Source organism: Python bivittatus, unplaced genomic scaffold (genome assembly GCF_059951505.1).
Source record: "Python bivittatus isolate LINGU-HERP-01145 unplaced genomic scaffold, Pbiv_v1 ctg000700_np1212, whole genome shotgun sequence".
NCBI lineage: Eukaryota > Metazoa > Chordata > Lepidosauria > Squamata > Pythonidae > Python > Python bivittatus.
Genome location: NW_028277098.1, coordinates 20,701,297 through 20,716,097, shown reverse-complemented (window position 1 = coordinate 20,716,097; position 14,801 = coordinate 20,701,297). Strand labels below are relative to the sequence as shown.

Genomic DNA, 14,801 nt, shown 5'->3' with positions numbered 1-14,801 from the left:
CACCACCTCAACCATAGAAGCTCACTGAATGAATTTGGGCCAGTCATTAACCTTGCCTTTATCTGAAATACTAGCCTGTCTTTTTGAACTACAGTATTGTGAATGTACTGAGGAAACACTGTTGAGGAGAGATCTGTTCACTAAGGATGACAATGGTGTCTCAGTTTCTCTAGAAATAATGTACAGTAAAACCATCACCTTCTGTCATTTCTGAGATGGGCTGCAAACATTGGAAACTATGAATGTGTTCTGGCACTTATTGATAATGTACCTTTACTGTTACTAATAAGCGCCTCTCGCCACTATTTTTATAGCCAAGAGTTGTCAGTAAGACAAATGTCTCCACTGCCTCTGTCCATTAGGGATATAATTTGGGATGTGAAGCGTGGTGCACAGAACCCAGTTGCCAAATACATTTCCTGCAGCAATGGATATGGTTGGCAGATATTCACAGGGGCTATGTCGGAGCTTTGGGATCAGTTTAAGTGCCAGCTCAGTCTCAGAGCACGTAGCAGATTTGTATTTCATTCTCCAGCTAAAGCAGGAAAAGTCCTGCAAGCATTTCTCCCAGAAGAGAGGCAACTGATCCAATCTGCTGTTCCTATCTGCTGTTCCTATCCCTGTGGGATTGACCTAGATATGGGTGGCTATCTCACTGTCACAGCAGGAGCATCAGAAGAACAAACTTTAATGCTTAATTTGATCAAAGGCTTAGACAGTGATGTCAGGTCCCAGTTTCTGTGTGCAATATGACCCTGCTTAGTTTTTTCAAGGTCATTTAGGTGCAGCTATCTGCTGTGACATGTCTATATATCCATATAAAGCATGCACACAGACAAAAGATACAGATATCTAGACATGTCTGCACAGCACTGAATTTTCTAAGTGCAAGGAACACTCAAAATTATAAGAATGCATAACTTAAAGCGTGCAGAATTAGCTGTTGGAACTGTAATTATTCTTTTTGCAAACCATAATAATTGGTAGTATTTATAATATATATTTTGCATGATCTGAAAGAGATGTCAGAACTGCCAGATTTTGAAAGGAGCTTTGGAATCCAACTTCAGTATCTTTGAATATATAAAACAAAACCTGAAAAATGGGGAGTGTAAGTAATCCAGTGCTCCTTTCTAGCGTGGTGATACAGGCCTCAATGGCCATGGACATGACTTCAAAACCCTTCCAAGGGTTGCTAATGATTCTGTAATCATTAACCTGATTGTAAAGAGAAATTCTTAAATGCATGAGAAGCATCACATTAACTGTATTTAGGTAATTAAAATTTAATTACATTCCAATTACGTTTTTGGCTCAGCCCTGTCCATAGCATGTCATTCAAATAGCAAGGGTAGCTCTTTGTTCAGAAAAGATTGTGCATTCCTGCTCTAGCTTATGCATTATGCAGCTGAGGCTGCAACAAACTGCAGTAGGGTACAGTTTCCAAAACACCCCTGTAGGTCTATTGCTTAACTGATAGGGGTCACAAGAGATAACTCTAACTAGATTTGCTAGATCCAATGTTAGATACAGCTCCTCACATAGCCACTAACACAACTACAATTTAGGGAAAGCCCACATAATTTGACATATGCTTATAGAGGTCAAATGGAATGTAACGCAGATTAGCAAAATGGTCCACGGACTGCCAGTTTGATTCAATCTCATGGTTGTCAGAGGATAGTTTTCAGAACAAAGTTAATGGACAGTAGGAATACCAATGTTACTGGTCTCGTCTATGAAGGAGTGTCATCTGATGTGACCCAAAAAGAGAGCTTTCTCTGCTGTGGCACCCACTCTTCAGAACATCATTCCCCTGGAACTTAGGTTGGCCCTGACACTACTGGCCTTTAGGAAGGTCCTGAAGACATGCCTTTGTCATTGTGCTTGGAGTTCAGGTGGTACTGGAGAGCTTCTTGTATTGGTATGGGGGAAAGACCTTGGGACAGGGTGAAGAGATGCTGTCTAGGGAACGGTTAGATAAGAGATAGCATAGCCCACAGCTGCATAATGGTTGGGGCAAGAGGCTCAGAAGGGACCCCCTAGTTTCTTGGGCTTTAAAAGAGAAAGCGGGAGAATTGAGATTGAATCAAACTGGCAGTCTGTGGATCATTTTGCTGACACTTCTTCAGTGGTTATATTGAATGTGATGTAGTGATTGATTCCGCCACTGGTTTTGTTTTGTTTTGAATATGGTTTTTATTGATGGTTTGGGATGTCTGTTTCTTTTGGTTTGTTTTCTGTTTTTCAATGTTGTTTTCAATTACTTTGAGCTGCCTAGAGTCACTTAGATGAGATGAGTGGCTATACAAATCAAATAAATAAATAAAAAATAAATTCAGAGAACAAGGTGGCATGGAAGAATTCCAGGCAATGCACATATGAAGAATTCAATGTGAAATGAAAGTGTGAACTTACTCAATTTTTTCATGCAATCTCGAAGCCTGGTTTCCAAACTGAGCACTCGTTGATGTAGTTCTTCATAATCATAAGCACCAATTTCCTCTTGGATTCCAGTAAGTACTGATGACAGATTTCTAATTTCCTCTTTGAACTGGGTGATTAACTTGGCATCTGTTTTGTACTGTTCCAGAACTGGTATCAGTGGTAGAAGATCATCCATCTTTTCTTTCAATTCCTGTGAAAAAGCAGTCGAGTGTGCATTAGGGAAGTGTAAAAAGTGTCATGCCCCCTAAATTCCTTAATAAGATTCTTTTAGGCTTATTTTCAAATGTATTCTTATTTTTTTATTGATCTTGGTATGAAAACTATGATTACTGTCCTGTGAGACATTTAGGAAGCTTAGATTAAATGGCTTCAAGCTTGGAGTAGAACATATAAAGTACGCAGTTTTCATCTTTCTTAAAATAAAGATGAAAAGGCAAGCCTTTTCCATTACAAGATTTTTTTTAAAGATCTACAGCATTCTTTAAAGAACAACTTGCCTGATCAGAAACAGACCATTTTGTCTGCTTAATAACTGGCACTTATCCATATATTTGTGTTATACTACTATGACTTTTCTTGTATGACTGATTACTTATGCCAGTATTTATTCTTGAACTAGGTTGCAATTGTCATTCTATCAAAGATAGAAGGATTGCATCTTTAAAACTGCTCACAAGACTATTTCAGTGAGAAAAAGCTTTGCAGTCAAGCATGTAGCTTGGTTTTACTAATACAGTATTTACATTTTTCCATTTTCTAGATTAATTCCTGCTTCTTCTCAACTGCCATTCAAAGTAGTCCTTAAAGTATTCCACAGCTATTTTGCTGGTACTTTACAATTTGGGGGGAGGGGTGCTGGCATTATGAACCTGCATTTAATGAGTTTCATCAATCATTTTGCCAGTGATCTGTTTTGGCTTGGTGTAACTAATTGTTGTCAGCTTCAGTTGCTGCTATTCTTTTTGAAATTGTATTTGGAATTGAGTTGCTAGAGCAGTGTTTCTCAACCTTGGCAGCTTGAAGATGTGTGGACTGGGGAATTCTGGGAGTTGAAGTCCACACATCTTCAAGTTGCCAAGGTTGAGAAACACTGTGCTAGAGAATGGGTGTGTTATGAACCCCAATCCCAATGCTGTTAGATCTGTCAACGACACTGCATGCAGTATTCATTTTATGGGTGCAAGATTAGAATTCATTAGAAGAACTGCCTTGGGATTACTGAATGAGATCCCTTTATCACTATTAATATCCAGCTCAGGATTTTAGGAATAGCATTTATAATTAAAACAGCATTGCTGTATTGTTTTTACAATTAAGTTTTAAGGGAGTGGGAATTGGATGGGATTTTCACAATAGGGTATGTCAGAAGCACAGATTAAAAGACAAGGGAACAGCAACTAAGCACTGTGAATGGGTTAGTGCTAATTATTTGAGGAGTACTTGAACATTCCTGTTTAGGATAGATGTTGTGGTGTATCTGAGATACGCCCCAAAGAGCAAAACTATAATATGAAATTGGGTAAAACTAGCAAAATATCTCCTCAATTATGTCCAATTTTACCCTTAACTTTATTTCATGTAAAACTCCTGTTGAGGGAAAAGAGTATGGTATCTTCCACAGAACCTAAAATAAAATGTAGAAGAAGTCATGTTTTTTGGGGAGGGTAGGGGAGGAAGAGAAAAGTTCCTCACTTGGTATTCAAATATTCAGAGAGAAATGGAATGGCTAAAGCAGACGGAGGTTGTGACTGTGTGATGGAAGGCCCACCCCTTTTTCATGTGCCTGCTATCTTTTACTTTTTTGCCTTCCTCGTGGTTGCCCCTGAAATGCAGAAGTATATGGGCTACAAAGATCAAAATCCACCATTACTGATAGATTAATTATATTTCTAGGCCTATCACTTAGTATGGGTGAGGCAGCTGCCAGAATTAGGGAAGCAGCAGTGGGAGCTGAACTCTGTCTAATGTGACCTGTCCTTAGAGTCCTTAAGTCAGGATGCATAACTTTTTTTTGTGCTGAGGACCAGAATTGGCTGTTGAGTGGCAAGCCTGGGTCTGCACTCCAAATAGTAAACAGAGTTGGGATAAATATGTGGGCAAAAAGTTGGAAAAAACCCAACTTGGATACGATTGAGTTCACTTTTAAACGAACTAATCCTGTTAATAGGATTACTGTGTATGTATTTAAGAATTCGATCATGCTAAAAATTCCTGCTCGATGAGAACATTTAGAAGGGCTTTGGGGAGGGCAGACAAGAGTTTTGTGGGCTAGATGTAGCTGTCTGCCTTGAGGACATTCTAAACTATTCTGTCATTATGTACTGCATCGGATGATGCTAGATCATCACCAGCATTGAAGAAGTTATTATCAATCCAGTGAGCTTTGCTTTATAGCTCAAAAGGGCAGCATTACCTTGTATTTTGCTTCTCCAGCAAAATGCTGGTTATTGCCCAAGAGAGAAACAGGGCCAATAACCAGTTATTAAAACAGTTAATTCAGTGAGCTGAACTTCTGTTTTTTGCAGGAATAAGTACCCAAGTATTGCCCATAGGATATGTATGGTATTGGGTACTTATTTGTATTAAAGATTCACTTCATCTCTTGGTTCTTGCCTGAAGTAGCTGTAGATACTTTGACCTAATGAAAGGTGACTTTTACGAAAGAAGCGGTTGTGTTCTACAGAAACTGTCATGGTAGAGAAAGAAAGAAATGGGGTGGGGGGTGTTCCTAGATCTCAGCTATTGGCTTTCTGCCCCCATATCAGAGACACCCTTATCATCAAACCACAGCAGATTACCCTAATACAATGTCTTGGAGGATGGAGAGATCCCTTGTCTTGCCATTTGCTCTATGTGGTTCTGCCTCATTTTTCCAATCTGTGGTTGTGGGATGTCATGTGAATAAATAATATAAACTCGTCTGCAACCTACTCTGGGCACTAGTCTAATTCAAAAACTCTGGGGGCATCACTATTTTAACGGCATCATATCCAATAAGAATAAATAGAAAAGTGTGCTAGAGAACAAATGCCTATCATTTGCAACTCAGATCCAGCAAACAGCTGCAGTGATTTGGGAAAAGACATCAGTATTCCTTACAAAACTCCTTTCCCCTTCCCTCCTCAGGGATCTGCTTGAAATTTAATCTTGGTGTTTCGGGTCCTAGGATCTACTATCACTGCAAATTTTATCACATTTTCTTGCCAAAGAATGTATATACAATCCAGGGTTATGGAGAGTGGAGCTTCATTTTTCCAAATCATGCTATAAATCTGAGGAGGAAGTTAAATCAGATTAACTTTAGAACTGCCCATATTGAATGGATCTCTTTCCAAGGCCCCCAAATTACTGTAAATGGTTTTTGCACATTTTTAAAATAAGCAGATATTGTAAAATTGGAATTATACTCATTGAAGAGATTTACTTTATGAGGAGGGCTGTTAGCACTGCATCATAATGTATAATGATAATGGTGACTGTTAAAAGCACATTTAAATTAATTGCATTTACCTCTTTACCTTAATATAATCTTTATTTTTTAAAATTCATTTGGGAAAGATTAGAATCAGTGGGGAATCCATAGGTAAGGCTGAAATGCATGTATTTCACACACCTAATTTAGAAAGATCGAAATTGCATTGGTAAATTATATGCAGAAATGTTATTATAATAAATGCATTAGAGGAATCTGAGCTCCCTTTGGAACTCCTAATTTTATACTCATGAGAAAAAAATCCATTTACTGTACATGCCCAGGAATTCTGAGCAAGAACGGTTTGGAAAGGATGAATTGGGGGAGTGTTTTATTAGAGAGAGCACCATAAACTCACACAGACCTTTGCAAATGGACATTAAATTCTCTTTCTGTTCCAGAGAATTTAATTTATGAATGCAGTACCACCACTACATAAGTCAATGAGATTCTTTTCAGTGTTGGCTTCAATATGCTTTCAGGACTTTTGTACAGATAAAAGGCAAGATTTATAGATTTTTATCTAAATTTTCAGACTGTTCTTTCCGAAACAAGCTTAGGGCATTTCCATACCTTATACAGTAAATGCATTTAATCTGCATACAAGTCTTTTTTTTTTTTTAAATGAAAATGAAGGATATGGATCTATCCCTACACGGGTAGTCCTTGGGTTACAATGGCAATTGGGACTGGAATTTCCATCACTAAGTGATGCAGTTGTAAAGCACAATGTCACGTGACTGCATTGCTTATCGACTGCAATCCCAGCAGTCCTGGTTGCCGTCATAACCCCAGGACTGCATGGGTTGCAAAGTGGGAAGAGGTGGGAGTCCCAGGCAAGCAGGCCAATGGGTGTGCGGATGCCACAGGCGGGCACTATGGAGCTTGGGCAGGTGCACAGGTTCTGTGGGCAGGCAAAAAAGCAGTGGGATCAGGACCAACTTCCAACTTCCTGTCAGCTTCCCCATTGACTTTGCCTGTAAGAAGCTGGCAGGAAACACTGGAAATCACAATCACGTGACCTTGGCTCGCTGTGACATCATAATCACAAGCCAGGCACTGAAAGCAATCACATGACCCTGGGGATGCTGCGATTGCCAGAATTCTGAGGACTGGTTGAAAGCCCCCTCGTTCAGCACCGTCATAACCTTGGATGGTTGCTGAATGAGTGGTCGTAGCCTGAAGACTACCTGTATCTGTCTGTCTATCTTTACAGACTTCAATAAGGTGTCTGAATTAAGGTGAATACAGAATTCTGGAAATTGCAAAGGAATTTCCAACTCTCACTTATTAGTAATTTCAATAAGGTGGAAACTCTTGGAATATTTTGAATAATTTTTTCCAGGTTTCTTGCCACCTGGACATAGTTGCCATTTATGCAATAAGCCAGCAATGGACTATCTTCCTATCTCTTGATGTCTAACTTTCCTTCCATTATTCTTCCAGCCTCCTCACTATCTCTCAGAACTCCAGTTGTACCAGGATTTTCAAACAGCTATGGAATGTTTAGTGATGTATCTACACTTCAATAAATATACAAAATAGATTTTCTTTCAGAAAACAGTACCTGAGATTGCACCAGGCATCATCCAAATTGGGGAAAATTGCCACAAAGTACAGAGGGACAGCTTTGATCAGCAATTTGAAAAATTTGGAGCCAATAGTTGAAGATCCTAAGGCTTGCTGATTGGATTTTCTTCTCTTTTCTTTTTTTGCCCCCAAATGGGTGAATTCTTATCGGTATTAATGTTGGGGCCCAAGATGGATAAGAATTCGCCTGGTGGATAAGGAGTTGCATGCAGATGAGTGCAGGGCATCTGAGTACTGAGTAAACAGCCATGGAAGGACTGGGGTGCTTTATTCTTCCTTATTATCTAGTACAGAAACCAAGCAGACTGGTTTCCCCTCCATACTCAGCACAAAATTTAGAGGGCTGCTGGAGGAGGAGTGGAGGTTCTATCAGGTTGGAAACAAACAAACAAACAGGGCAGACTGGTAATGTTGTGGTTTTATTTACAAGATGTAGATCTGTGCTGAGCAACTGTTGCCATCTGTTCTCCACGTGCTAGTATAGGGACTGTAGTTTCCCAGTCTTGTAACATTGCTGAAAGAACTGTTGCTGATTTGGTGACAGTTCGTTGCTGGTGAACTGGCCTTATTCTTAACCTGCCATGAGATGTGGTGCTGGCTATCCGCTTGGCCGATTTCAAAAAGGGGTGGAGCAATCCATGGAAGTCATGGGGATTAACGGCTATTAGCCTTGATGGCAGCATGACTGCCTCTGAAGGTCATCTGCTGGGAGATTAATCAGCTTCTTTGCACAGTTGGGTGGCCACTGTGAGAAGACTGCTGGACGAGATGGGCCAGGAGTCCGATCCAGCAAGGCCAAGTTTACATTCTTATTTACCAATTCCTAAACAAGCTGGTACCAGAATAGCCGTTTCCCATTTAGCTTCAGCTGGCTACCACAGCCAACCAGGAAGACAATACTTTCTATTGTGGTACTCCACGAAGCAAAGCATTCACTTTATTTTATACAGCTTTGGAACATGCGGAAAACATATTCATTTGTGTTGCTATTTGAGAGCTTTTTGAAAACTCTCTGAAAATAAGAAATGTGTACTTTTGTTCTAATTAATGAAGTACTTACATAATCAGAAAGGAAGGGTATTCATTTGATAAATAAAAATAAATAATAATAAGCTCATGGGACTGTTGCTGTATTATTACAGCCATTATCATATTTTGTACTATATTTAATGTATTTACAGTATTCTGTACATGACTTGGGAATCTGCTGTATGTCAGGGAATATAGAAATAGTTTTAATAGGTATCTGGAATAGTAAATAAAGGATGGTTTGACTCTGTAACAGAGCTATCAACATCAAAGAAGGACTGCTTTTTTACATAGCAAACATAAGACAGTGAGTGGTCATCCATTTGAAAACAGGCTTTCTGCAATGTGTGCCTAACCCAAAAGCCAGGTCCTTTGCATTTTGGAATGTGCACAGGTCAGGAAAACTGTATCAAAGGGTATGAAATAACAAGGAAAACATCTTACTTCACTTTACAGAATCTGAAGAAATAATACCGCATCTTATTTAAAATTTTGTAGAGTCAATCCACATGCTTCAATTGCTAGACCGTGCATCTGCTGGGCAAAATTCACATTGCCAGTTCTATGACTGGTGGCTTTATCCACACTAGTTTAAAAAGGTCAGTGAGAGATGAACCAGAGAAAGTGATAGGAATGAATGAATTCACTGCATTTCAACAGCATCCGTAAATATGGAGCTGTTAGAGAACGGAGCTGAGCACTTATGCATGCAAAGCCTGTATTCTCTCTATTCTTTTGTCTCTTCTTGCAAATTGCTGCTCTGAAAGAAAGCAGACAGTCTATTATTCTGACCTTTTAAATTACTCAATAGTCTTACTGCTCCGCAATCCCTTTTAAAATGCCAGTTGAAGTATCATATCAAATTGGTTAGCCCAGCCAATCCAAAGATCAGGTCTCTAAAAAGGTTACTATGTTCAAACAGGCAGTTGCCTTTGACAGCTAGGATCGAGCAGCTGCATGCTGACATTATGTGCGGTCAATGAAAAGTGGAACAAACAATACAAGAATACATGAGCGGCCCAAGACAAGTTTGTTATTAAGGCCAATGATGATAACAATCATAACAGGGCCATTGACCCTATGTGAAGATATACTGTATTGACACCATTCTGAACCTTTCTTGAAGAATCTCAAAGGGAGAGTTTCTGGTTAGCTTCCCTTCCTGTGTGAATTAACCTGCGTTAGACCTTAGAGAAGGTTTTCTAATAATACCTGCTATGGCTGGAGGAGAGGAGGAGGCATAGTAAAGCAGCCAGACGTTCTGCAGGTCCAGGTTAGGGGAATTTCCTTTTGGAGGCAAAGGTCAGATCTATGCTCCCACTTCCATAGTGACTGGAGACTTCTTTCAACACTGGGAACAGGGAAGCATTCTCCCTTCACTTGAGGGCTTCAGGATGGCTGAAGGAGCAGTGATCAGTTTGGGTGGCACAGGTAGGCTTGTCATCCACACAGTTGCCCATTCCTCCTCTTATTTGGTGTTTGAGGCATCTACAACCCTCTGCCTAAAGGAGGGGCTGGCCCTGCAAGTTTGGTAAAAGGCACAGAAACTGGCAGAGAGCCAGTATCATTCTCTGCTCATCTTTTGTGGAACTGAGACAGTGCAGAGAGTATACTATAGGCTGGGGCTCTTCTATCTGAGAAATTGCCAGGAGGTTCATCTGTTAGTCTCCAAGTTCCCTGGGTCAAGAATATACTGCTTCTGTTTTGGTTCTTTATTGCCCAGAATATTTACTCTTCCCCCTCTTCAAAATTTCTAAACCTGATTCCATAAGCAGAACTTGCCCTCCTGAAGATTTGCATCTTCTTTCCTCTGCATTTACGTATTGACAAGAAGGAAAAAGTCCCCTGGAAAAAAAAGAACTTTGAAGATGATCTTCTGTGGGATTGCCATCGCATTTTCTTCCACATTCATTCCAATGCACTGGTAAAACTTTCCACAGCAAGACTCTTAGCCTGTGAATAATAAACTAACAGGTTTGGTTCACACAATATGCCAAGCCACACAAACACACAATATTAACCAAGGTTAAAATTGATCAAGCTTAGCATGTTGTATGAATGCAGCCACTAAGTCTTCAACTACCTGGTTAAATATGTTGTGTAAACCCAGCTTAGAATCACAAGATGATATCCAGATGTAATCATGTTTAGACTTGATTCACTGACTTAGTCTCATTTCAGGGAGCCTCTTCTCTGTGGAGCTGGAAGGGCATCAGAAGTCATTTATTTGACTAGGTTCCCTAACCCTAAGAATTATTATAGCCTCATTAGACATAGTGAAATTCATGCTGCAGTATTTTATTAATGGACAAATTGCTGTTTGTAAACTGAGGGTAAACTGGAAAGAAGCAAAGCTGGAAGATCAGTTCTACTTTCAGAAATGAGATTAGATAACTCAAGATTCCACACTTTGAAGGGAAGTTTAGTGATACTCTCTCTCCTTAATATCATTTAGGCTGTAGTCCTTTACTTCCTTACCTAAATAGGCCTCCAGTGAAAAGAATGGGATGAAGTTTAGACTAGACATACCTACGCTGCACCATTCATTGCATTATTCACATTTTATGCAGAGGCATCTGCAGGAACTGACGGCTTTGGTTAAAATCATGAAAGCAGTTTCATGCTATTGGATTCAAGCCCTATGCCTTTTGTACATGTGACATCAAGATGCACCTACAAAAGGGCGGGGCTTCCATCACAATGGTGCAGTGCTGCTTTTTTTATTTATTTATTGGCTTAAATGGCCTCCAAATCAGAAAGACTTCATTAAAATCTCAAATTACCCTCCTTTGCTCCCATGTGGATGCCTTTGGTTTCATCCTTCTCTTAAATAAACATCTAATTCAAACCCAAAAATCTAGATGCCAAATTAAAAATAATAAGACAAATAACCGTACTAATTAAACATAGGAACCTCTCATACTATTCCCATCTTGGATATGCATTAGAATTTACTTGAATATCATTCCATGTAATCTTGTATTAAATTTCTTGAATGTGTCACTTATCATCAGCGGAATCTGGCCACACATGTATGGTCATACATGTCCTTCCTTCCCTCTCCCACCTCTTTCTCTCCTGGTGGGAACCCCATCATGAATGAAAGGAAATAGGATGCCTTCACATTTTTCTATTGTTGCAGTAATTCATGAGAACTTCCCATCATAGTGAAACAGCATAGTAAGAAGACCATCCTGTTTAAAACAAGTGTTCGTGCATTTACTGACAAGCATTTTAAATTGATATCCAACCCACCTCATGTTGCTTCTCAGTCGTATATTACTTCTGGCAGTCAGTGAAAACAATTGTTAAAAAAATTAAAAGATGAGAATGCCTACTTGAAAATGCTTGGTCATTAAGGTCTTTCGGTCATCTTCAATTTGCCGGAACTTAGCCTTCAGTCCTTTCATTTGTGTTTCCATTCTCAAAACATACTGGAAATCCCTCTGAGTCCGTAGATTTAAAACTTCAATGGACTGAGACATATTCTGAACCTGTGAAAGAAGAACACTGCGCATAACCTCATTTTTAAAAGTGCTTTCTTCTCTCTCTCTCTCAGTGCAGTTAAATCAAACACAGATTGTCTGGCACGTGTCAGTTCTTGGATTGTTATTCATTTTCAAGACCTCGGCAAAATGCTGAATTCTTAAATGCACATGAATAGAATGTCTGAACCACAGATTAGATGCCACTCTTGTTCTTGGACAAATACAGCTTCTCTAAAATTAATGAGATGGTGACAATACTGAATTTGGATCTATGCCTGTATCTATTGGGCATTATCCTGTAAAAACATCTCATGTTGCAATTCAGCAGAATGCTTCAAGACAAACATTGCTTCCCAGGCAGAGCCAAATGCTATAGTGGTGTGGGAGCTAGTCTCATGTGCTCCAAAGGAAGTTGCCTGGTATCAGAATAGGCCATTACCAAAACAAGGAACATATAGAAATTTTTCCCACTCCACCCAAAAGTGAGGCACCTCTAGCTCTTTACAGAGCTGGTGGGTGAAAGAGATGCAGGAATTTGAATAATGACTGTCAACACTCAGCAGAATTCTTCCATAATGGCTTCTTAGCTTCTCAACAGTAAAATCAGAAGTTCCTTATATCCTTGTGTTCATCTCTTCCAGTCCCATTTGCCAGGAAAAAGCCTCACAGGAAGCCTGGTTCAAGAGGGCATAGGTATCCGTTAGGAGTCATGATGATGTCATGAAGAGTTATAACATCATCACCCAAATGAGGCAAATTATGCAATTTACATAATTCCCATCATTTGCACAATTATGTCATGGTATCCATAATTTCACTTGCCCCTCACTGTGACACTCCTGCAAGCTGGTTGCTTTGCTTTGGGGTTGATTCAGAGCAGCACACAGATCAACAGCAGCCACAGCCTGTTATTAAAATAATATTATGTTTTTAAGGATGCTTGATTCTGGGATCTCAAGTATACTCCTAAAAAAGGAAAAAGAGATGTGCAAGTGCAACAGATATGTGGTTTTATATATGAGCAAGCCCTAATGACAAACACATGGCAAATCTGGTTTGTTCTCATATAACATACTCACAGATGAGCATCAGACATTTTTTTTTGCCCAGGGAGGGGGGGGGGGTTGTTTCTGACCTGCCTCTCCTAATACCTGTCAGCCTTGTGAGGCAGTCCAGACAAGAAGCACTAGTTGTAACTTTATTGTAAGGTTACATTAACAGAATCTTGCCAGTCATTCCCCTCCTCACCTTTACAGTCCAAAAAACTAGGCAGGGTCCCTTCTGAGAGGTTTGCCACACCCACTTTCCTTGTGTGGGCTCAACTGCTGCTTGTCTGTGGCTGCCATTGTCTAGTCTGTGGCTTTTCCACCTGTATCCCAAGGTCATTCCCAGATACCATTACAACTCCACATCACAGCCAAAGTTCCTCCTGAGCTTCAGTAACATGCAGCTGCTTATGAAATGCGAGAAGCTGCTTCCCAAGAGTCTGGCTGGACTCTTGTACCAAGAGTGTGCAATGGCAGCCATTGTGACTGGTGGCTTCTTCCTTTCATTTTGTTGCCAAATTCACAGGCATCATTTACAAATTGGAAGCGAGTTGCCTGCCACATTTTCTATCTGAATCACACACCCTTTAAAGACGTGTGTAGAATATCAACTCCATATATCAAAAAAAGCTGGATTCTGTTAACAAGCTTGCCTGGGGCAGGTATCTTTCTACCCTTGAAAGCTACTTTTCTATGTTCATGGTCTAAGAGCAGTTTAGGACAGCAAAAATCAAAGCTGCATCACAGAAAAACGATGGAGAAGCAGACTGTTTCAGTGAATAGGAGGGTACTTGACTTTGGATGGCTATGTTTTGGTGTCAGTGGCAAGGTTTTATAGACAGACTCTTAGTATGTGGCATGTGATTAATGGAAGGGGGTGGTTTAGTCTTAGAAGAGTGGACAGTGCATTTCCCCAAGTCACAGAGGGCCTCTGAACTTTTCTGTGATCCATTCTGATTGCACCATTGAAATTGGATGGCAAATTGCTGAGATTCAGTGATATGGTTTTCCATGCTTTTTAGGGTCATTTTGACATTTCAAGCCTTCAGATAGATTTAAAACATTAAATAATATTTGAACAGTCCATCCAAAAGTCCTCCTCCACCAAAAACAATATGGGAGAATAACAAGGAATCCCAGCCCTACAAACTTAAATGACTTGGCCCTCAGGAGAAACAAAGAAGTATTTCTCCAGCCACCACCTTCTCAAATACAGTCTTATTCTCTCCTACGGGAATCTCTTGCTCTCTGTCCATTAGATTGGGCTTCCAAATTGGGATGTTTTACTAGATAAACAGAAGTGCCACATGGGTAAAGTCATATAGGTCTAAACAGCACAGAGCATGGCTGAAATGAGGCCTGAGATTTTCTAGAAAATGGAAGAATTCTTGATAAAGCTGAAAAAAAAAAAAAAGGACCAGAGAGAATGGGAAAGGGCGGGAGATATCAAGTGACAGCAAGCCAAAGACAATTTCAGGGCTGGGGGAAAGAAAAGCCGGCAACACTGAAGTTGGTAACAATCATGGAAGAAAAGAGGAAGGAGAAGAAAGCTGAGATATATATTCCCTCTGATAAAGTATACTTCATGAAGACACATGAGGAGCAAGGCAGACAAACTTGCAATATCAAGTAAAACCAAAAGATGAGACAACATGGGCACCCAAACCTGGGCATCGTGGAGCAGGTGGGCAGCATGAGATGTGTTCTTCAAGACTCTCTAGGAGTTGG

At 40.0% G+C, this 14,801-nt stretch overlaps 1 protein-coding gene across 1 annotated transcript in view; it reads right to left on the bottom strand.

The window, feature by feature from the left end:
• The window catches only part of OLFM3 (olfactomedin 3), a 173,135-nt gene that overhangs the window by 12,045 nt on the left and 146,289 nt on the right, over positions 1-14,801 (bottom strand). The window contains exons 3-4 of the mRNA XM_088153250.1: positions 11,878-12,033; positions 2,419-2,638 (exon numbers count right to left, since the gene is read on the bottom strand). Of these exons, the coding sequence (XP_088009376.1) occupies positions 2,419-2,638; positions 11,878-12,033 (376 nt within the window). The remainder of the gene's footprint in view (positions 1-2,418; positions 2,639-11,877; positions 12,034-14,801) is intronic.